Source organism: Astyanax mexicanus, chromosome 1, assembly GCF_023375975.1.
Source record: "Astyanax mexicanus isolate ESR-SI-001 chromosome 1, AstMex3_surface, whole genome shotgun sequence".
Classification (NCBI taxonomy): Eukaryota; Metazoa; Chordata; class Actinopteri; order Characiformes; family Acestrorhamphidae; genus Astyanax; species Astyanax mexicanus.
In genome coordinates, this window is record NC_064408.1 from 131,308,569 (window position 1) to 131,334,314 (window position 25,746).

Below are 25,746 nucleotides of genomic sequence, written 5' to 3' on the forward strand. Positions count from 1 at the left end.
TGTCCTCTACAGTCCAAGTGTTCCTTAGACTCCCAGTACCCACTGTCCCACTGTCTCCTACAGCCTCAATATCACATATAGTCTCAATGTCAAAATAATTTTAATGTCCGCTACAGTCCCAGTGCCCAGTTAGAACCAATGTCCAGTAACAGTCCCAGTGCCGCCTGCAACCCCTATTCTCCATACAGTCCCAGTGCCCTCTACAACCCATATTTTTTCCCTACAGTCCCATTGCCCCCGACAATCCCAGTGACCCCTACGACCCTTATTTTCTCTACAGTCCCAGTGGCCCCTATATAAACTCGGTGCCTCATATAGTCCCCTACAACCTCAATATCCCTTACAATCCCAGTGCCCACTATAGCCCCAGTCCTCTCACTTCAGTTAAACAGTACTAGTTTTGATATTTTACTGATGTTAAAATATTAATAACCATCCAACCAATTATTTTATCACCACTTACTTATTCCAGGCCTGCCTTAGTTTCTTAGGACTGTACACAGTAAAGCGATCTGTGATAGAAAGAGAGAGAAATACAAAATTAAATATCAGCTAAATTGTATAATTGTGTAATAAAGGTCTTATACAGGGTGTAACTGGGAGTAATGAACACTAGAGGTGTAATAAAAATCAAATGATGGTGTATTAAATGTTCTCTCTCTGTATCTCTTTCTATTTGTCTATGGTAATCAGTCTCTTGCTGAGTGGATCAATAAGGATTAGTCATGTGTTTGATGAAACCTTCATTTCATTTTTTAATAATATGTATTGCTGTTGTTCTGCAGATTGGCAGGTAAACACCACCCCCTACTGTTCAAACACACACATAACACATCACTTAGCTTTCACTTCCTGTCCTCCTTTAATTCATACATATGTTACACATTCAATTCAACACCATTCTCTTTTTAGTTATTCAGGTCTGTACAGATAAAAACAAACCAAACAAAAAAATAACAGAAAAATACAAACATGTGCATGAAGGCATAAAGGCACTTGTGGAGGCGACAAACACATCCCTGTGAATAAGCATCATGGTCAGCACCACACGTCTAGGAGGTCTGATGTTCGCTATATAAGTTGAAGTACATACACTCACAGACACACACACTAACACACACACACTCACACACACACTAACAGTAACCAGTGTTGTAATCCGCAGGCTGTACTTTATCTGGGATAATGAGCTCCCAGGGGGCGCTACTGCTCCAAAAACCACTACACAACACTGCCAGATACACCCTGCACCGCCCGGGCTGTGTGTGTGTGTGTGCTGTTGGGCGGGGCATCACCTGGTTTGAAGTGAGGGAGAGAGTGAACACCTGGCCAGGTATCTTCTGATGGAGTCCCCAACACCTACAGAGAGAGAGAGAGAGAGAGAGAGAGAGAGAGAGAGAGAGAGAGAGAGAACAAAGAAAGAGAGGAGAGAGAGATACAGAGACACAATGAGAGAGAGAGAGAGAGAGAGAGAGAGGGAGAGAGAGAGGGGGGGGAAGAGATAGTTGAAATTGTTATATGGACTGAACCTCACACTCAGTATTACTCTTCAGTGTGTAAATGAGTGGAGTGAACAGTAGGGGGCAGCAGAGCACTGTGTGCTGTATTAACTGGGTTAATCTCTGATACTATACACATCACACACACACACACCCTAATACACACACACACACACACACCCTAATACACACACACACACACACACACACCCTAATACACACACACACACACACACACACACACACACACTCATTATTCATCACACACACACACACACCCTAATACACACACACACACACACCCTAATACACACACACACACACACACACACACACCCTAATACACACACACACACACACACACACACACACTCATTATTCATCACACACACACACACACCCTAATACACACGCACACACACACACACACACACCCTAATACACACACACACACACACACACTCATTATTCATCACACACACACACACACACACCCTAATACACACACACACACACACACACACACACACACCCTAATACACACACACACACACACACACACACACACCCTAATACACACACACACACACACACACACACATTCATTATTCTAGGCCTGATTACTCTCGGGCCGTATCGTACACGTCGCTATTTTAAACGCCCTCAACAGTCTATTTTCACGTTTTGCGCACACGTCGTTCAAACAGCGCTGGATTTTGGTGAGCTGTTTCCATGAGAAAAGAAAGCCTGTGATTGTTTTAAATGAGTTTATCTTTTTTATTATTTACATTTTTGATTGGTTTCATTTATTTTCATTTGTCATCAAATTAGTTTTTATATTAATATTTTTTTATTATTCCCATGTTCTTAGTTTATTATTATTAATGGTATAATTTTTCATTCTTATCATTTTACCTTACTTTTACTATTATTATATATACAACTTTTACATCAACAATAAACAGAATAGTAAATAAAATAACATTGCTGTTCCCGTAAATGAGCTGCTGGAGCTCCTTCACAGCGTCAACCAGCAGCTCAGTTTCCTCTGCTGAGAAGAGTTTGTTGGACACGTCCAGGTAGCTGCACCGTTACAATAGCAATCCACCAAAGTCAGAGCTCACCTGATCTACTCTTAAAGGGAACGATGAGCAACAGAGAGACACTCTGATTGGTTTATTTCATGTTTCGCCCAAAATTAAACACACCCATCATTAATTAAGAGAATTAGTACACGTCTTATTTCAAATTGAGATCTAGTCTAGAAAAAAACGTAATAATGACTCAACATCCACTGATGTGTGTGTATAGTGTGTGTGTATACATGTGTGTGTGTGTGTGTTTGTGTGTTTGTGTATATATGTGAGTGTGTGTGATGCTAAGTTAAACTGACTGGTGTAATTGCCACTCTGTTCTGATTCGCCGGCACTCAGACAGCTCTATTTCAATCAGGACCACACCAAACCCAGCCAACACACACACACAAACACACAAACACACACACACACACACACACAAACACACACACACACACACACAGAGAGAGACAATTATTGTGAAGCTAATACGAGTGTAGATATATCTGTCTGAATATATATATGTTTCAGGGAGTTTGTGTGTGTGTGTGTGTGTGTGTGTGTGTGTGCTAGTTAGCTGGCAGGTACTAAAACATCTTATTTTGTCTGTTCTAATATATCACAGTTATAAACATTCCCAACACACATTTTAAACACACATTCCTAACAAACATTATCAACACACATTAGAAACACACACAACACACATTAGAAACACACACAACACACATTGTTGTTGGTGGAAACCTACTGACAGGAGACACAGAGGGGCACAGGTCACGTGGGAATAACACACAGAGACATGAGACAGGGCTAACATGTGACACATTCCCAACACATATTCCAAACACAAATTCATAACGCACCTGTCAAACAAACCTTAACATATTTTCTCAATGCACCTATCCCAAAAAATATCCCAAACAAATTCTATCAATGTTCATTCCAAACACACATATCATAAAAACATTCCCAACAAATATCCCAAACAAATGCTATCAAGGTACATTTCTAATGTGCATTTCCAATACATTCATATCTAGCAACATATCAAAACACATTCACAAAACATAAGACTAATGCACTCTCCCAAACACACCACATTCCCAAAGTGTATTCCCAACATAATTCAAACCCAAATTCCCAACATTTTCCCAACATTACCCAAACCCACATTCTCAACATTATCTAAACCCAAATTCCCAACATATTCCCAACATTATCCAAACCCACATTCCCAACATTATCCAAACCTATATTCCCAACTTATTCCCAACATTATTCAAACCCACATTCCCAACCTTTTTCCAACATTATCCAAACCCACATTTCCAACATTATCCAAACCCACATTCCCAACATATTCCCAACATTCCCACACCCACATTCCCAACGTATTCCCAACATTATCCAAACCCACATTTCCAACATTCCCACACCCACATTCCCAACCTATTCCCAACATTATCCAAACCCACATTCCCAACATATTCCCAACATTCCCACACCCACATTCCCAACGTATTCTCAACATTATCCAAACCCACATTCCCAACATATTCTCAACATTATATAAACCCACATTTCAAACATATTCCCAACATTATCCAAACCCACATTCCCAACATATTTCCAACATTATCCAAACCCACATTCCCAACATATTCCCAACATTATCCAAATCCACATTCCCAACATTATCCAAACCCACATTCCCAACATATTCCCAACATTCCCACACCCACATTCCCAACGTATTCTCAACACTATCCAAACCCACATTCCCAACATATTCTCAACATTATGTAAACCCACATTTCAAACATATTCCCAACATTATCCAAACCCACATTCCCAACATATTTCCAACATTATCCAAACCCACATTCCCAACATTATCCAAATCCACATTCCCAACATATTCCCAATATGTATTCCAGACACACCTCCACTCCCCCGAGCAGCTGCTGCTCCTCCTGCACTGCAGATTCACATTTAAATACCACACACCAGACAGAAGGTCAGACGTCACACACTCTCACTACACACACACACACACACTCTCTCTCACTACACACACACACACACACACACACACACTCTCTCACTACACACACACACACAGCTGGCCTTTATAAAGGGAATAATAAGTTCCACTTCTGTGGTAAATGGTCTTATACTGTGTGTGTGTGTGTGTGTGTGTGTGTGTGTGTGTGTGTGTTAAGTAACATTATTAAGCATTACAGAATTGTTTAATTAATGTCCTCTCTGTTTATAACTGTTATAATCATTACTGATATTTGATGTACTCTTATAGTCTTAAAAAACTGTTATAAGCTTGTAGAAGTGCTTATAGCAGCAAGCATGTTATAGAGTGGGTATATTATTTGATAAAATTAGAGGTTATAAAATGATAATTGGTTATAAATGGTTATTAATAACTGTATAAATAGATTAAGTATTAGAACAGAAGCTGATTGACCGTATGTTCTGTAATTAATTATAAAGTATTATAAAGAGTTTATGCTGGTTTTGTTGGAGTAACTGTCTCTACTGTGTACAGAGAAACCCTTCAACTAGATTCAGTTTCTGGAATCAGAAGATAGCTGTGAGGATTTGATTGCACTCAAACTGAAGAGCTGTCCAACATAAGTACCTGCAGTACTTCTCTACTACAGGAAATAGACCCGCTGTGTGTGCATTTGCACACCCATGTCAGCAGCACTGTGTGCAGGATAAAGGAGGTGAACGTAGCATTCATTAGATATGGTGTACATAAATATTTGGACAAGAGACTCACCAGGAATATCCTCTCCAGCTGATCCTGGATGTCCTTCATCCCCGGAAACGCCGCCACGCCCTGAATCATCTCAATGAAGATACACCCCACACCCCTGCAACACACACACACACAGTTTAGCTCCACCCATTCATATAATTTACACCTCTGTATACAATAACAGACCACTTAAAAATTATGAGTTTCTTTGATTTTACCAAATTAAAAACCTCTGGAATATAATCAAGAGGAAGATGGATGATCACAAACCATCAAACCACCAAACTGAACTGTTTGAATTTTTGCACCAGGAGTAAAGCAGCATAAAGTTATCCAAAAGCAGTGTGTAAGACTGGTGGAGGAGAACATGATGCCAAGATGCATAAAAAAACTGTGATTAATTATTCCACCAAATATTGATTATTTCTGAACTCTTAAAACTTTATGAATATGAACTTGTTTTCTTTGCATTATTTGAGGTCTGAAAGCTCTGCATCTTTTTTGTTATTTCAGTCATTTCTCATTTTCTGTAAATAAATGCTCTATATGAGAATATTTTTATTTGTAATTTGGGAGAAATGTTGTCTGTAGTTTATAGAATAAAACAACAATGTTCATTTTACTCAAACATAAACCTATAAATAGCAAAATCAGAGAAACTGATTCAGAAACTGAAGTGCGACCTTAATTTTTTCCCCAAGTTGTATATATGAGAGCTAGAGAGACTCAAACTTTCTGATGTCTCAGTTTGCTTCAGTCTGTCTGACCTAGTGTGTTTGTAGTGAGGAAGAGAGAGACAGTTTAGGTAGATGTCTGGGTGGGGGGGCAGTGTGAAATGGGCTGAAACGTGTGAGTGTGTGTGTGTGTGTGTGTGTGTGTGTGTGTGTGTGTGTGTGTGCGAGTGTTTTAACTGCTGTCTGGTTTCATCTCTCTGACAGCTATTGTTTCCTGACACATTTACTTTACACTCCACTGCACACACACACACACACACCACATCTGCTTCTCTGTGTATCAGCCAGTTATCAGTCAGAGAAGGGCAGTAAAGGCAGTATCTGCTCTCGGGGGTTACTGTGGGGTTATTCTGTGTTCGTATTGCTGTTTTGTTGGGACTCTTTTATTAAGTATCTGGCAGCATTTCAGAGGAATCTTAGTCTGGTGATCACGTCCTTTTGGTCCTCTTTTCCACTGCAAAGCCTTATCGTACCGTTACGAACCGGTGCAGACCCGTTACAGACCTGTTACACTGGTTCTGGTTTCTTTTTCCATTTGCTGTGTTGCTAAATCAGCAGCAGGATCTGCAAAACATCTCGTAATAATACTGCGTTCCGAATTTCTGCAACTCTGAGTTCACTATACAAGAACACCAAAATGTGTTATCAACTGGTATCACAAACAATGCTAACCTGGAACAATGCTAACAATAATAGCGGATATCTAAATGTTAAGCTGGAACACAGGGAACTCCAACGTAACGTCAGTCCCCGCTCAGATATCCAACATCCGAGGTATAAAAAATACCTATAATAAAGTGGGGCAGAGCATACCAAGTTACAGTATAGCAACACCTGAGCAACCACCCAGCAATACCTTAGCAGCCAACAGCTACAGTATAGCAACACCTTAGATACTACCAAGCAACATCTTAGCAGCCAACAGCTACAGTATAGCAACACCTGAGCAACCACCCAGCAACACCTTAGCAGCCAACAGATACAGTCTACACAGTAACACCTTGACAACACCTTAGCAGCCAACGGCTACAGTATAGCAACCCCTTAGCTACTACCCAGCAACACCTTAGCAACCAAAATATATACCACAGCAACATCTTAGCAGCCATCCAGCAATAATCTCGCAACAAACATATACAATATAAGAATACCTTAGTATCCACATAGCAAACAAAATCTATAGCATAGCAAAACCTTAGAAACATGCAGCCACAATATAGTAGCATATAAGCAACCATCAGCTACAGTATAACAACACTTTAGCAGCCACAATTCAACACCTTAGTAGCCAACAACTATGCCACAGCAACACCTATGCAAGTTGTGTGTTTTGTTTCAGGAATCAATCGTATCAAGTTTTAATTGATCATTTATTATGCTAATAGCCCCAAGTGGAAGGGCGGGGTCAGAACTCACCACATGTCCAGACAGGTGGAGTAGTCTGTAGAACCCAGCAGGACGTCCGGCGGCCGGTACCACAGCGTGACCACCTCATTAGAATACGTGTGACTGGGCACAGACTTAGCACGGGCCAGACCTGCACAGAGATACACACACACACACACGCACACACACGCGCACTGTATTAAAACTTTCACCTTATGCTGACACTGGTGACTGCTGATGCTCAGCGCTGCCCCCCGGTGTGCGGAGGCGTGTAATTAACCCGCTGCTCTTAAACACAGCTGACTTCCTGCACAGCGAGCGGCGTGATAACAGTGTTTAACACAGTCTGAGGAACAGAAATATCTGAAGCCCCGCCCCCTGCTCCTCACGCTAATTTACACCCAACAACCCGGCTCTGAACAAAAGAGTGCGAGAGAGGGGTGATTATCACAGCAGGAGCACTGAGAGAGGGAAAGAAAGAGAGAGGAAGAAAATAAAAGAGAAGAGAAGAAGAGAAGGATGATGAAGATGATGATAAATATGATGATGAAGATAAAGGAGGAGAGGGGATAGCTGTGTGGGGGTGATAAAGGTCAGTGCTGCTGGTGGGGATTCTCTGGGACGCTGTTGTCCTGATGCGGTTGCCGTGGTGATGCTGGGTCAGTAGGAGTCAGGGTAAGGTCTAGGTTTAAAGACACCAAAGAACCACTTAAAAGCCCCGACCCGTCAGAACCGCCCCACTCAAAGCAAACGGACCGCCCACCTACTGCAGTGTGAAGGTCAGGTCATCTAAATTATACATCACACACACACACACACACACACTTTTCCTGTATCGTTTAGTTCCCTGTTACCATGCAATTAGTGGTGTTAGTATAGTATATGAAAATGTAACTATAAGAGAGCTATATTACATACTGTGCAAGGTCATGATGCTCATTGCTATCTTACACCCCAAAAGCAGTGGAGTGGAGGATAGCAGTGTTTCAGAGTGGAAGATAGCAGTGTGTCGAAGTGGAGGATGGCAGTGTGACAGAGTGGAGGATAGCAGTGTGTCGGAGTGGAGGATGGCAGTGTGACGGAGTGGAGGATAGCAGTGTGTCAGAGTGGAGGATAGCAGTGTGTCAGAGTGGAGGATAGCAGTGTCGGAGTGGAGGATAGCAGTGTGTCTAAGTGGAGGATAGCAGTGTGTCGGAGTGGAGGATAGAAGTGTGTCAGAGTGGAGGATAGCAGTGTGTCGGAGTGGGAGGATAGCAGTGTGTCAGAGTGGAGGATAGCAGTGTGTCAGAGTGGAGGATGGCAGTGTGTCGGAGTGGAGGATAGCAGTGTGTCTAAGTGGAGGATAGCAGTGTGTCGGAGTGGAGGATAGAAGTGTGTCAGAGTGGAGGATAGCAGTGTGTCGGAGTGGAGGATAGCAGTGTGTCGGAGTGGAGGATAGCAGTGTGTCTAAGTGGAGTATAGCAGTGTGTAGTAGTGGAGGATAGCAGTGTGTCGGAGTGGAGGATAGCAGTGTGTCTAAGTGGAGGATAGCAGTGTGTCAGAGTGGAGGATTTCAGTGTGTCGGAGTGGAGGATAGAAGTGTGTCGGAGTGGAGGATAGTAGTGTGTCGGAGTTAAGCACAGCCTGAGGGAGGGCGTGTGTTGCTCAGCAGGTGTGTTTGACCTGACTGGGTGCAGAGACTGACCATATGCTGTCCAGACACTGAGCACACTGGGTTTGGCAGGGAGTGTTTGTGGTTCTGGCCCGGTTCCCTGTCGTCCTCACTCAGCAGAACAATGTCCCCGCAGGTACCTAACGCGCAATCTGTCCGTCAGTCTGTCATGCCGCTCCCTCCCTTTATCTCACTCTTTCTTACTTATCTTATTCTCCCTCAGTTCTGTTTATTTATCTTTATTTTTTACTTTACTTAACGCATTATTCTCTCTCTCTTCCTCTTTTTTTCTCTCTCTTTAGAGGTTGGTGCTAATTAGCAGAACTGGGCACACAGAGGAGACAAGCAACGACCCTGGACCAGTTCCAGACCCTCCAGGCCATGTGTTTCAGAGTGTGTGTGAGTGTGTTTGTGTGAAAGTGTGTGTGTAAGTGTGAGCACCACCACAAACATACACTACATACAAATAGCAGCAACACAAAGTAGAACTTGCACAGAAAGGTAATGTCATACAAACATACATAATTATATAAACCATGTATTATATACATACAGTATGTTTCTATACTTATTGACTTCTACATACTTACATATCTAATATTTACAGGTGCGTTCCGATTAGACCATGGGTCTTAACAAAAAAGGTGCTAAAAGTGCTTACAAAAATAAGCTACTCTCAAAAGGCTACTTTTGTGTAGTGCACCTCTTGTTGAGATATTGGTGACTGCTAGACCTGCCTCTGCGATGTACTCAAGGACTCATATTTTACCCAGTTGACAGATTTTGTATGAGAAACGGGAAACCTGGACTGATACGGACTGGTACAATATTATCTTTAGTGATGAATCCAGTCAGGTTTGAGTTTGGAGGCTGTGAGGTGGACTGAAGAGTTCACAGTGTAAACTGCAGGTGTTTTTGATGATCTGTGGAGCATCTCATACAGTGACAGTCAGTCACCATTATTGGTGATAGGAGGAACATTTCTAACAGCTCAGTGATATAGAAGGTAAAGCAGGATCTACAGATCCAGCTGTAGCAACATCTGTGGGTAATTGTGCTGCAGGATTCATATGGAACCTGTAGAACCTCCAAACCCTCTCAATCTCATCTTATATCCAGCATAAAGAAACCAACAGGGTCTAAACTAGAGCCTCATTTCACTCTAATACTGTAATCTCTGTAATATATCACCATTACATTCACACAGATAAACATTCACTACATTACAACTTATATTACATTTACATTTAAGGTATTTAGCAGACGCCCTTATCCAGAGCGACTTACAACAGTGCTTTGATGTTACATCCAAAGCTAGTTTGTAGACTAGGATCAAGAGATACACAGAGCACATATAGATGTGTGTTTACCGAAGTCGGCGAGTTTGAGTTCTCCGCTGTCGCTGATCAGGAGGTTCTGGGGTTTGAGGTCCCGGTGCAGGATGTAACGCTGATGGATATAGGACAGACCCCGCAGCAACTGGAACAGGAACAGCTGCACACACACACACACACACACTTTTTATTAGAATCCGATCCCATACATCTCCTTTACACACAAGTCTAAAGTCAGGCAGTGTTTTCCTCAAAGATCTTACAGCACTTCATGCTTCTCTCTGCTGACAACTTTTATGGAGATGCAGATTTCATTTTTCAGCAGGACTTGGCACACAATTTTCTGATTTTTGGGGTTTACATTGGCTGTAATCCATAATCATCAACAATAAAAGAAATAAAAGCTTTAAATAGATCACTCTGTGTGTAATACATCTATATAATATATGAGTTTCACATTTTCAACTCAATTACTGAAATAAATTCACTTTTCAATATTATTCTATTTTTTTAAGCTACACATCTGCAGTAACACCGTATCATCCTAAACCTAAACCATATCAACACATTGGCAACCACCCAGCAACACCTTTATAAAAACTATACATTTCTATGAAAAATACTTCTTGACAGGTCACATTTTTTGAGCTAAAAAGCTTCACATTTTGGCACAATAACAGGAACCATGGCTTAGTGTTGTGACTTATGCTTTAGGAAATATCATGGATTTTGTTAAACCATCGTAAGCAACCACTTCACATTTTTGTTATTTAAAATCTATACCATGGCTTCACCATAGCAACCACTCAATAACCCTTTAACAACCAACACCTACACCATAACACCGTAGCAACCCCCTAGTATAAAGGAGACAGTATTTGGACTGAGAAATTTTATTTTATCGGAACTGAAACATCTCTGCCTCCTCTTTACTTCCTCTTTCAGGATGTGTGTGTGTGTGTAGCAGCTTCATTCATCAGCAGAATGAGGCCATGTGACAAACTGCCAGCAGATCAGAAGAGTGTGTGTGAGTGAATGTGTGCACACACACACACACACAGCTCAGTAGGATAAAAGCAGAAGGTTTAGAACAAAAGAAGTTAACAATAGGAGTGCTTCTGTCACATGATCTGATTTAAATATTAATTTATTAATATTAATAATTAATTACCTATAAATGAGCAACTAATGGAGTGAGGTCTCACTCTCTGACACTCTGTCTCACACACACACACACACACACACACAGAATAATGCAGTGTGTGAACTCCCTAATGGCTCTCTACAGTGTGTGTGTGTGTGTGTGAGCGTGTTAATGAGGCGTATCATTATTTCAGAGGAGACCACCTGCTCTAATCCAGCCTGGGGTGTGTGAGGACGGTCCGGTCATGAGCTGTAACTACAGCTAACACACACACACACACATACAGGCTGTAAACCTTCTAGTAGCAATTAAAGTGATAGTTCACCACAAAAAAAAATTGACACCAAACCTGAAAATGAAAAAGCTGAAAATAGAAGTTTATACCCCACCAATTAGCTCTGGAGGTATGAAGCTAAAGTAGCTAACAAATTAACTAAGTCTATATCCCACTGATTAGCACTGCAGCTATGAGACTAAAGTAGCTAACACGTAATAAAAGCTTATACCCACCAATTAGAACTGGAGCTATGAGGCTAATGTAGCTAACCAGTTGTGGGGATACTCATCGTCCCTGTTCAGCAGCACTCGCGTTTTTCTTAGGGCACACAGTAAACAGCTTTAGCGACTCGATTGGCTAAGAGAAACACACGACAACCATCTTCTCTGTTGGCTGGCACAACCTCAACTGACTCAGCCGTTTATTCGAAAAAACACACAGCATAAGGGTGGTACGCATGGGCGTATACATGGGCACTGACGTCATCACGTCATACATGTCTTATTGGATGCTGGTAAACATGGCTTTGCCCTAATAACAAATATGCTTAACACTCCCACTCAAAGACATGTTTGCAGCTCTCTCTCAACTGTATAGTGAAAACGAAACCAAAAAAAAAATACATAACCCATTTTGTACTGTACTCAGTTACAGTAAAACTCATAAAACAAAAACATTTGACATACTGGCAGTTTTCATTACTCTCCAAACAAATAACCCATGAACTTCTCAAATTTGACTTTTGACACTGGTTTGGTAAGTACATCAGCTACCATGTCTGCAGTAGGACAGTAAACAACATTAATCTTCCCCTCTGTGTGTGCAGACCGTACAAAGTGATATTTTATATCCACATGCTTGCTTCTCTGTCTACATACTGGGTTCTTGGATAACGCTATCGCCCCCTGGTTGTCCTCATAGATATTGACTGGTAAATGCTGGTTACTACCATCCATCCCTTTTAGTAGCTGAACAAGATACATGCTCTCCTGAGTAGCGGCTGCTAGAGCCATGTATTCTGCTTCACAGCTAGATAGCGCCACTGTTGGCTGCTTCCTGCTCTTCCATGATATTACTGCACCAGTCTCAGTTAAGCTGAAACAATATCCAGTGGTGCTTCTCCTGTCATTTTTGTCAGCTGCCCAATCAGCATCACTATACCCCTCAAGCTGTAAGCTTTTCTCACATTTTCGGTAGTTTAATTTCTGATCCAGAGTACCTTTTAAGTACCTCAGTAAGTGTTTTGCAGCAGTCCAATGCTGTTGGTTTGGTTCTGCCAAGTGTTGTGATAGCTTACTAACTATCCAACTCAAGTCGGGTCTAGTGCATGTCATGATGTATATCAAGCTACCCACTATTTCTCTGTACCCTGTTGGATCAATTACATCTCCATCATTGCCAAAATGTAATTTTTGCTCAGATGGGGTAGATCTCGGTTTGCATTCAGGCATTCCAAATCTGGCTAACATTTTCTCAATGTGTCTCTTTTGTGTCATTTTGATTTCTCCATCACTGTAGTTAAAATCAATACCTAGAAAGTGTTTAAGTGGACCCATATCCTTCATCTTAAACCTTTTCTTCAGTATTTCTTTCACATCTCTCAGTATGGTGTTTTCACTAGCTGCTATGATTAAATCATCAACCCACACTAACAGTATGACTTTCTCATTCCCAGATTCTCTGGTGTAGACACAGTGGTCAGCATCATTTTGCACAAAACCATTCCCTGTAAGGTGATCATGCAGTAACATATTCCAGTTGCGACCGGACTGTTTTAACCCATACAATGACTTGTTGAGTTTACACACAAGATGTTCACCTGTTTTTGACATAACCTCAAAACCTTCCGGTTGCTCCATGTATACCTCACAGTCCATGGGAGCATGTAAGTAAGCAGTCTTTACATCCATTTGGTGAAGGATAAGATCCTCCTGCACAGCTACCTGCATCAATGCTCGGACAGAGGTCATGTTGGCAGTGGGTGAAAATGTCTCTTTATAGTCAATCCCTTCTACCTGACCGTACCCCTTTGCTACATATCTGGCTTTACAAGTCTCAGATCCATTTGGGCTTTCTTTCATTGCATATACCCAGCGACCTCCCACTGCTTGTTTACCCTGTGGCAGTGGTGTCAGAGTGAAAGTTTCATTCTCAGTTAAAGACTGCATCTCTTCTTTCATCGCATCACCCCATAATTTAGATTTTTCTGAACTCATTGCCTCACTAAACGTTTTAGGAACACCATAGGTCACTCTGTAGAAATAATCTACATTTTCTGTTTCATCATCACAGTCAGCTTTGCACTGGTAATCTTTCAGGTATTCTGGGGCCTTTCTCTCCCTCACAGGATACCTCCTTTCTACCTGCTCTTTCTCTGTACCATCTGCCTGGGTTGGACCTACTTCAGTCGTCTCCGTACAAGGCTCTCTAGTCCCTTCAGACTGTTCCTGACCCTGGCTCACTACCTTTGGTGTATCATCTCCATAGCTCTCTAAGTCATCCTCCATATCATAACTGGTCTGTGTCTGGCTCTCTGCGCTGCCTTTAGTGATTGTTTTCACAAGCCTATGTTTTAGGACTTTTCCTGTCTCCGGGTAGTAGATGTTGTAAGCTGGGCTATACTTATCATAGCCGACAAAGATCCCTTTGTCACACCTAGCATCCAGCTTCTTTTTGTCCTGCTTATATGTGTAACATTCAGATCCGAATACCTTCATGTTAGACAGGTTGGGTGTTTTCCCTGTGAAAACACGGTAAGGTGTCTGCTCTAGACGCTTACTGTAACACCTGTTTCGAATCTGAGCTGCAGTTTGCACTGCATATGTCCACAACTGCTTTGGGAGGTTACTCTCCAACAGCATGCATCGTGCCATCTCAAATAATGTTCTCCATCCCCTTTCGGCAGTTCCATTCTGATGAGGTGAGTAGGGTGCACTTGTCTCGTGCCTTATCCCATTACTCCTAAGTAAGGACTGGAACTCCTGTCCGGTAAATTCTGTTCCGTTGTCAGACCTTATACACTTAATTTTCCCATAGGGAGCTACGTCTGCTATGAATTTCTCTGTAGCTTGCGCTGCATAGCTTTTTGCCTTTAGAAAATATGGAAAAATCATCCCGCTGTAATCATCAGTAAATGCTATTGCATACTTGTACCCATTTTTATCTGCTGGTTCTATGGGGCCGCATAAGTCTGTGTGCACTAGCTCAAGTATGCATGTAGCTTTTGCATCTGCCTGTCTGTTTCTGCTTTGTGTGAATTTGCCCTGTGTGCATATTTCACAGTTTTGTTTTGACTTATCATTTTTGCCCTTAATAGACATCCCTTCAACAACATTCTCCAGCTTTACAATGTCATCAAAGTTACAATGGCCTAGTATTCTGTGCCATGTTTGTATATCATGACAACCATACACTTCATCACTCTCAACACTCTCAACTGTGCTAAGGTAATACAGCCTACCGTACACATCCATTTTGAATTTTGTACCGTCCCTGTTGACTAGCCAGTCATCACCGTCTTTGAAATGGACCTCTGCACCGTTGCCTGTTGCTGCCTTGACAGAAAAAATGTTCTGTGGGAACGATGGAATGTAGAGCGCCTGCTTGAGTTTCGTTTTCACTCGTCGTCCCTCGCTGTCCAGCAAGTAGACCTCGGCGTCTCCCCTCATCTTCGCCATTCCGCTCACCTTGGTTCCGTCGGCCAGCTCGATCATATGATCCTCGGGTCTGAAGTTCTTGTCCACCGTTTTGAACTTGGTGGCATCATTGATCATATGCGATGTGGCGCCGCAGTCAACCATGAGCCCTTTCTTATTTTCTTCTTGCAAGTGACAGTCACTCATCTTAAAGAAAAATGACGACTGCGTATCTTTCTGTTCATCAGCTTTCTTGATTTGGTCACGACCTCGGCCGCGTCCACGACCGCGCCCTTTTCCTCGCTGTGGTGTGTCCCATGTTCGATCATCTCTCCTCTGCTGCACGTCGTTGGGGCATGCCCGGGCCATGTGCCCTCTTTTCCCGCACGCGTAACACTCCATGTCAGCCAAGTCCACTCTCTTCCCCCGGCCTCTCCCACGTGCTTTCGTCGCCCCGCTTGTTCTCATCACGTTGTCCTCAGTCACGTCTCCTCTCCCATATTTCTCTGTACTTTCATAGCTGCGCAGTTTACTTTTAAACTCACCAAACATCACGACTTCATTTGTCTGTGTAACGTGCACAACGAACGGTTTGTAGGACTCGGGTAGCCCTTTCACTACCATTGCAATCATAAGTCCATCACTAATTTGTTCGTCTGCTCTCCTTAATGACGTGAAAATAGTCTCTGCTCGAATTATGTAGTCGGTAACTGTCTCATGGCTAGCTTTGCAGAGTGAGGACAGTTCACAGTATAGACTCACGACTCGTGGCTTGTCCTTGCCAACGTAATGCTTTCGCAGAATCGCCAATGCCTTTCTTCCGTCTCGTTCCGCTTCTCTCATTACCAACGATAAACTTTTGTTGTCCAACACTTGCACAAGTTCCGCATACGCCTCACCATTCTTTGCCTCATCTTCGGCGAGAGCTCCTTCATCCCCCGCATCGATATCAGGCGTCTCCGTGATGGTCTCCCTGAGACTACGGAGTTCCATGTGAGCGAGGAACCTTGCTTCCCAAAGTTCATAATTTTTCTCTTCACCGTCGAATAAAAGTCTGCTCCACCTGTGGCCTAAGTGACTGGGCCCATAACCTGTGGAGATACTCATCGTCCCTGTTCAGCAGCACTCGCGTTTTTCTTAGGGCACACAGTAAACAGCTTTAGCGACTCGATTGGCTAAGAGAAACACACGACAACCATCTTCTCTGTTGGCTGGCACAACCTCAACTGACTCAGCCGTTTATTCGAAAAAACACACAGCATAAGGGTGGTACGCATGGGCGTATACATGGGCACTGACGTCATCACGTCATACATGTCTTATTGGATGCTGGTAAACATGGCTTTGCCCTAATAACAAATATGCTTAACACCAGTAAAGAAAGCATATACCCACTAATTATCACAGGGGCTATGGACTGATGTAGCCAACAAGTAAAAAAGTATATACCCCACCAATTAGTACTGGAGCTATGGGGTAATGTAGCTAACAAATAAAAACACTTATATCCCACCATTAGCAGCTCAGCAATGGAGTTAATGTATCTTACAAGAAATACAAGCTTATACGCCCCCAATTAGCACTGGGGCTATGAGACTAATGTAGCTAACAAGTGGAAAACCTATTTGTCAGCAGTTAGTAATAGGCATATCCAGCTAATGTAGGTAAAAAAATAATAGAAGCTTACATCCAACCATTTAGCACAGATGCACCAAAGCTAACATAGCTGGCAAGCAATGACAAGCAAGTATTAGCACTAGAGCTATGAGGCTAGCAAAGCTAAAATATTACAGAAGCTTGTAGCCTAATAATAATAACTCATGAACTAAAGAGCCTGCAGGGGGCACTGTGGAGACAGGAGAAGAGTGCTACAGGCCCCCCACTGTGTCCTACAATAATACACATTTCAGTTGACCCTCCAGACCCCTGACCTCCTGACCTCATGACTCTCACTCGGTGCCCTCGTTAGACAGTAAGAAAAGTTTGGTAATTGAGAAGGAGAAGTTTGTTAAGGCTCGTCAGGAGCACTTCTCCTCGTTAGTGCCAAGCAAAGGGCAGACGGCAGGGGGTGGGGTGGTGCTACTGTGGCTGAATGCCCAGAATCTATACAGCTGCCCAGCTACCCTACTGCCCACTCTGCCACATAAACCATAGTTACATTAGCAGAGATTTCATACCAATAAAAGTGGAACTGATCATTTCTAATAATATTCCATTTACGTCCCAAACCGCACACTTCTGCGCTAAGCCCAAACCACTAAACACACATTTACCTTTACTTTTAAAGCATTTTAGCATCCCTAATTAGAGCGAGTTACAAAAGTGCTTCACTGTTCACTTTTAAAGTATCAGTAGCTAGTTTGTAGAGGCTAAAATCAAAATCTACATGAGTCAGTATAGATACCTAGAAGATGTCTAGAAGAAAAGTGCTGATTTAGGAACTCTGCAAAAAGATGGCACTTTAGTCGTTTGAGGGGAGTGAGTGACTCAATTAAGTTGGTGGTCTTTCATGAGTCTTGAAGTATGATTGGTCGAGCCAAAGCCATACTTTAAGCCAGAAGAGCTCTCGGTATGGATCTGCATTTGATGATTGATTCTGATGTGACACCGACACTTCCACAGATATTTACATTCTCCTGGACCTCTCTGCAGCCTTCGACTCAATCAACCACAAGACCCAACAGTACATCATCACCATTGTCCCACAGGGCTCAGTACTTGGTCCTCTTCTGCTCTACAGTCTTTTCTAAATGTCTGGGAGAAGAAATATCCTCTCATGGGTTTGCCTGCCACTGTGACGCTGACGACACTCAACTCATCCTTTCTTTTCCTCGTTCTGACATAAGTTTCAACCCATATCTCAGCATGTCTCATTTGTGTCTTATCGTGGATAGCTGCCCATCATCTAAAACTCAACCCCAGCAAGGCTGATCTACCGTTCATCCCTGGAAATACAGTACTATCAGTACTATACAGTACTGGTTTTCCTTTGCGAGTTGTCAGGACCCTGCAACTGACTCAGAATCAGCTGCTTATCTTGTCACATCTTCAGTCTCGAAGATCAGCCACCTAACTCCGACTCTTTTTAAGATACTACAAATAGTATCAAATAGTAGCAAAACAGCACGCTCGAGGGGAAAGCACAGCAACTCGGTTCTTATACATTAGCTCACAGATGCCTTTTGCAGGGGAAAGAGTGCCTTCTACTGTACCCACCCAGAGAGAGCAAAGCCAATTGTGCTCTCTCGGGACTACTTGAATAGGATTCGAACCGGTGACCTCCAGATCATAGTGGCAGCGCTTTGTCCACTGTACCACCTGGAGCCCCTCTTTTTCATTCTAGCTAAGCTAACTAGCTAAGTATATACTTTTTAGTGAACAAGTGAAGTGAGTTTCATTGGATCAGAACGACCGCTAAATGCCGTATGTGTTAATATAGTGGACAATCTCCTGCTGTCCCACAGAAAGACAGAGTTTCAGTCCCAGAAGCAGAAAGTAGATTTCTAAAGAGCAGGCGACGTAAGGATCAGGCGTCTGGCTCCAGATTAGAAGCATGGGTCAACTTCAGTTCAGGCTGGGGTCATGAGTGCGTTTCTAGGCTCACTGGGTTATTGATCACAGGGTTATAGGTTTGATATCCAGGACCAATAAGATTCCCCTCTCTGCTCCTGACCTCAGGGGACTGACCCTGCAATCTGACCTCAGCTTGCTAAACTGGGATACACAAAAAGACAACAAGAAACAAGGCAACCCCCACAAAGATTCTGAAGTGTTAAAAATTCTTCAGTATGTAGACAGAGTTCATTCCCAACTCTTTCAAACTTCCTTCAGTGATGCAGTCCGACCACATTACACCCAAATGACTGCAGCATCTGCTTCAGCAAACCCCTGCCGTCGCAGCGCCAGAGACCGAGAGCGATTCTCCGTCTCAGGTGAGCCGCCGGCGCTCTCTGGCGCTGCCTGGCGCTGTCTGCCATTGTCTGCCGTTTATAAATGTTTAATTATTCATCTGAATTTCAATGAGACGTGAAGGGGATAAATACTTTATTTATGTAAATCCACAGAGCCGAAAGAGGAGATGAATTACATAAGCAGCACTGCCAGGGTTCTCCACCCTCCTCTATCACCACACCTTCTGCCACCTGGCCTCATTCACTCCATCATCTCCCTCTCTCATTTCCTCTCCTCTCTCTCTCCGTGATTTCCTCCTTTCACTCTCTAATCTGCAGAGTTATTATCTCCTCATGAAGAGATAGTCCACAGCGAGTCACACTTAATGAAGGAAGGAAACAGGCAGGCTTTGGGGAAGGACTCGCAGAGACTACAGTGGTAACACTTTCGCAGCCACACTACGATATGCACAGCAAAGAGCTGAATATTTCAATGTTACGTCAAGTATAAAAATATACAGTACTTCCCAACTGCCAAGATTTGATTAAAAACCACCCACCTAGTATATTACTTCTTTGATTGGAGACAATGAGACTTTGGTAACATCCTGTTAACCCAAATAGAAACTAAAAATGAATCAAACTACCGAATCGATTTAATGCATAGACTTTGTTTGTGTAGAGTTTACCTTGAATTTTCAGTAAATATTACACAATAAAAATATAACATAACATAATTTTCTTGTTGGCTCATGTCCTCCACCAGCCCTAATCCTAACCCACAATATTCCCTGTTTCCCTCCTACTTTTTCCTCTATCCCGACATAACCCCTTTTGACCTCCTTTAGGCCCTGACAAAATGTTTCTCCTTGGACTTTTAGATTTTTAAAAGCGTTCACCAAATTAAATGTAACATACCTTCCCTTAGGTAATTAGTTATATCTTGTATAATAGTTGACTGCCGGGCCACAGTGTTATAGGCTATAAGATTAAGTTACTACTTTCTTCACTGCAAAGTGTTACTGTAAAGTGATATGTGCAGGACATCCCGCCGTCTCATGTGTTATCTCATTACATAAACGTATATGAAACTTAATTCACAAACAGTTCTAACCATAATGAAGAGATGATGTAAGAGTAGTGAAATATCATGGTCTAGGCAGCTGATTTTGGTTAGAAATTAGATTGTCCTCTCCACTTGAATCAGGCTCACATCTGAATCCTAAATGCACATCCTTCTGTATCCTGAGGACCAGATAACATATGACACAAGAAAGGGAGAGAGAGCAGAAGGTTGAGCTACTTACTCTGACGTTGTCAGGATGGAGACCACCAGGATGCTTATCCATATACTGGCACAGATCTGTGTGCTAAAGAGAGAGAGAAATATGTTTAACACAATTAAAATGTGTCCCTTGCTTCTGTATTCTATCATCTGGAACATGTTTAATGTGTGCAGTAGTTTCAATAGTTTTAAATGGATTTACAAGGCTAACAGAGCTAACAAGTGATTTACACAACCAATTAGCATAATGCTAAACATTGTATTTATTAGTGTCCAGATCCTGGTCCTGCCTTAGTTCTGTGCTGATCAAGGACTCAGACTCAACATTCATGGTTTGTCCCACTCCTGTACTTGGTGTAACTGTGTCCTAGTCCTAAAATTGTAGGGTCAGTTTCCCAAACAGGAACAAAACCTATTGCTGCCCCAGAAAGTCTTGATCCTGGCTAAATCTTAGTTTCTCATGATCCTAGACTTAATCTCAGTGTCTCATGATCCTGGACTCAATCTTAGTTTCTAAGGATTTTAGATTCAATCTCAGGGTCTCATGATCCTAGACTTGATTTCATTGTCTCATGATCCTGGACTCATTCTCTGTGTCTCATGATTCTGGACTTGTTTTAGTCTCCATGATGCTGGAATCAATCTTTTGTCGTATGATCCTGGACTCGATCTTAGTGTCTTATAATCCTAGACTTAGTCTCAGGGTCTCACCATCTTGAACTCGATTTCATTGTCTCATGATGTCCTGGACTGGTCTTAGTGCATCTCAGTGCGTCCTGGACTTGATCTGAACAGGTCGCACCTTCACTACAATACTAATGTATGGCTCTCCCTCTCTGCACACACACTGCAGGAATGTGTGTGTGCTGTCTGACCCTGTGTGTAAACAGTGTAAACAGGAGAAAAATGACCCACACCCTCGTCGCACTCTGTTATTCAGTGGCCGGGGGGGCTGCTGCTGCTGCTGCTGCTGTTCGGTATTTACGCACTCCGCACTCTGTACGCTGCACAGCATACGCAGATAGATGTGTTCCCTTTCATGAATAATGCAGCCAGCCATCCAACATGCCCCTACACACCCCCGTCCATCACACACACACACACACACACACACCCTGGGTTTCCGGGCTTCGTGTTCCCGCCGCGTGTCCGTCTTCATTAGTGCCGAGCGCTGGGAGATGGATTGATTTCCTCGGTGTGAGGCTCGGGTTTGTTAGCATAAACACACTGGCGGCTGCACGCTCCACGCATGCTGAATATCTGGCAACCCAGCACATAAAAACCCCTCGCTCTGATGATCTCGCAGTGGTGGGTCCAGGCGTCCAATCTGAACCGAGCATGCCCGGTCTCGCCGTCCGCCGCACTGTTAGCGTCTAATCTCCACGCTCTGATGCTTTATTTCACACCCGCCGCACGTCGTTTTAGATTCCATGAATAAATCAGACATCCCATCTCATTCCCACTTCATCTGATTTACCCACAGGAAGTGCAATCCTTACACATCCTGTTTATCCAAGCACAAAATACGGCATCACACCTGCGCTCCACTACCAAACACAATAACGCAAAATTTTCTTCTAATCTTCTAAAATATTCGGTAAGTTCAAGAGACCACTGTCAGCAAGACCTGCTGGCTTCTGTACTAAACAACAAAAACAGCGGTCCAAAGGACTAAAGACAGTACTAGCAGTGCTATAGAAGTTCTGGTGGTACTATAACCGTTCTAGTGGTACTATAACAGTACTAGCAGCACTATAACAGTTCTAGTAGTACTATAACAGGTCTAGCAGTACTATAGAAGTTCTAGTGAGCTCTATAATGATTATAGCCTACAACAGTTTTCAGCAACATTACAGTTATTGTAGCAGTACTATTACAGTTCTAGTAGTACTATAACAGTACTAGCAGTGCTGTAACAGTTCTAGCAGTCCTATAGTAGTTCCAGTGGTACCACAATGGTTCTACCAGTACTATAACAGTTCTAGCAGTATTATAACGGTTCTAGCAGTAGTATAACAGTAGTGGTGGTCCAACATATCCAGTGGTACTATAACAGTTCTAGCAATAGTAATGCCATTCTAGCAGAACTATAACAGTTCTAGTGGTACTATAACAATTCTAGCAGTACTATAAAGGTACTAGTTTTACTATAACAGTTCTAGTGGAACAATGACAGTTCTAACAGTACTATAAAAGTTCTAGTGGTACTATAGCGGTACAGTAGTGGCAATATAGCAGTAGTGATACAGTGAACAGTAGTAGCAGTACTAATGTATTAGTATTAGTAACAGAAGTATTAGTGTTAACACTAGTAATGATAGCACTAGAAGTACTAGTGGTACAATATCAACAGTACTAACAGCACTATTGGTTTTTGATACCAGTATAAGTGAAACTCACAGTTTTAGAGGTAATAGCAGTACTATAGCAGTACCTGCGATAAAAAGTAGTTTACAGTAAAGACAATATAGCAGTAGTGATACTGCTACTAGTGGTACAGTTCCAGACTACTTTCTAGCACAACTAACAGCACTAATGGTTTTGAATGATACTAATGGTACTAGAGGTTCTATCAGTACTATAAAAGTTAAAAACAGTAGAGAAATGGCAGTACAGTAGCAGAAGTACTAATATTCCTATCAATAACTAGCAGTACACTCTTTACTAGCATTGCTAGCTGTACTAGCAGTATTGAAATAACTAAGTGTGTGAGAAAGAGTGTGTGGTGATGTGTGTTGTAGTTACTCACCACATACTCGAAGACCAGTGTGAGGGTCTCCTTGGTGTGTATGATGTCATGAAGCAGAACAATGTTAGAGTGTTTTAGACCCTTTAACAGAGATGCTGTAACACACACACACAGACACACACAAGCGGAGCTTCATTAACACACAGTTAACACTCTCACAGGAACACACACATCCAACACTGAGGAGGTGGTTATCACCACAGGCTCCATGGTGTGTTATTATCACTATCCTTGAGGCACATTATCACAGCAAAATCATATCATGCCTTGTCTGTCATAAAACAAAGCCTTTATGATCCTGGTTATATATACCTATATATCTCTATACATGCAGTTCTGTCTTGGGCAGATATATAAATGATCCGGTTTTAGTATGGAGACTCGAGGTGAGCGCTGGTTCAATCCTGCCTTTCAGATGGACTGAAGAGTTCACACTGTAAACTGCTGGTGTGATTGATGATCTGAGGAGCATCTCATACAACAGTCGGTCACTCCTAGTAGTGATAGGAGAAACACTAACAGTGATCTCAGGGATCTGTGCAGAACATCCTGCAGATACATGTGTTGCTGCTTTCTCTCCTGATAACAGCAGCATTTTTCAGCAGGATAATGTTCACCCACACACACAGCAAGTGTTTCCCAGGGACACAGTCTCCACCAGATTGCAGCACTTCATCGTCCTGCAGATCTCTAGATTTATCACCAATCCAGCATTTATGGAGCAGCTGGGACTCAGCTTCAGCTTCAACCTACGAGTGTAGAGCTACAGGATCTACAGGCCCAGCTATAGCAACATCTGTGGGTAAATGTGCTGCAGGATCCATACAGAACCTGTAGAACCTCCAAACCCAACCCTCTCAATCTCATCTTATATCCAGGATAAAGGATCCAACAGGGGCTAAGCTAGATCCTTCTTTCACTCTAATTCTGTAATCACTCTAATATATCACCATTACATTCAGAAAAATAAACATTCACTACATTACAACATGGCTGTATTTTGTTTCAATGAATGTAATATCTCCCACGTTTCACATTTTATATACATGTAATAATGATTATGGATCTCACCTTCTCTGATGGCGGTGAAGGGGGTTCCCTCCTCCTCCTGCAGCCGGATCACTTTCAGAGCTACCAGCTTACCATTAACCCTGAAACACACACACACACACACACACACACACACACAACTGAGCAACAGATATAAAGTAGAAATGGGACACTCTGATTATTTAAGTCAATGAAATGCAATTTCTGTGCAGCGGCCCGAGACAAGAACCGACCATTAACACACACACAAACACACACACACACACAGATACACACACACAAACCTCACTGATCTAATGAGTCAGGGGCAGCATGCAGAACACACACTAACGTAAATAACATTATTACAATAGAAAGTTTAATCAATAGTGTTGATTGATTTCAGTGTAACGGTCTACAGACCTAAAGGAACAATAATAACCAAATTAATCTCTTATAACGTAGCTCCTTTCATACTGCTGCAATTATTATACTGCACTTTTTATATAACTATAAACAACATGCTTATACATTATCAAGACTTTAGACCACTAGCAATACTAACAACACAAACGCTACTATCAGTCCTTGCAGTACTAGATGTATGCATGATATTAAATGAGATAACAATCCTAAAATTACTAACAGTAGTAAAGGTAGGCACAGTACTGAAATACTTAACAGTACTAGACTTACTAATAGTACTAGAGCTAGTAGCAGTACTGCTATCACTAACAGTACTAATATATGTAGCAGTACCAGAGTTACTAACACTACTAGAATTAGTAGTGGTACCAACAATATTAACAGTACTAGGGTTAGTAGTCAACTTACATAATTAGCAGTACGCAGTGCTAGAATTACCAAGATTAATAGCAATTATTAGCAACACTAGAAGGACTATCAGCACTAAAGGTTTTGGTATAGATGTTTATTTGGCAGCACTAAAATTATTAGAGTTAGTAGCGGTACTAACAGACGTAGCAATAGTAAAATTACTAACAGTATTAGTGGGATTAGTGAGAATTAGTAAACACACAGTACTGTGTTTATGCAAACACACTCCTACACACACATACACTCCTAGACACACACATAAACACACACACTTACTTGCTTTTCCCTTTGTAGACGGTGGCGTATGAACCCTCTCCCAGTTTCTCCAGCTTCTCATAGGAATCTGCTTTTCCGAACTTGGGGCTGGTTGGCTAAAGAACAGAAAACATGTTCAGGTGAGCTATTTTTACCTTACAGTATACAATCCCAGCACAGCAGTGT

At 42.3% G+C, this 25,746-nt stretch overlaps 1 protein-coding gene across 2 annotated transcripts in view; it reads right to left on the minus strand.

The window, feature by feature from the left end:
• cdk14 (cyclin-dependent kinase 14) overlaps window positions 1-25,746 on the minus strand; it is a 75,628-nt gene that overhangs the window by 8,753 nt on the left and 41,129 nt on the right. For both annotated transcript variants that reach the window (XM_049469101.1, XM_022686927.2), the window contains 9 exons: window positions 25,582-25,676; window positions 24,511-24,590; window positions 23,440-23,534; window positions 20,713-20,775; window positions 10,496-10,619; window positions 7,505-7,625; window positions 5,376-5,469; window positions 1,296-1,359; window positions 464-512 (listed from right to left, as the gene is read on the minus strand). In XM_049469101.1, coding sequence (XP_049325058.1) covers window positions 464-512; window positions 1,296-1,359; window positions 5,376-5,469; window positions 7,505-7,625; window positions 10,496-10,619; window positions 20,713-20,775; window positions 23,440-23,534; window positions 24,511-24,590; window positions 25,582-25,676 — 785 coding nt within the window. The remainder of the gene's footprint in view (window positions 1-463; window positions 513-1,295; window positions 1,360-5,375; window positions 5,470-7,504; window positions 7,626-10,495; window positions 10,620-20,712; window positions 20,776-23,439; window positions 23,535-24,510; window positions 24,591-25,581; window positions 25,677-25,746) is intronic.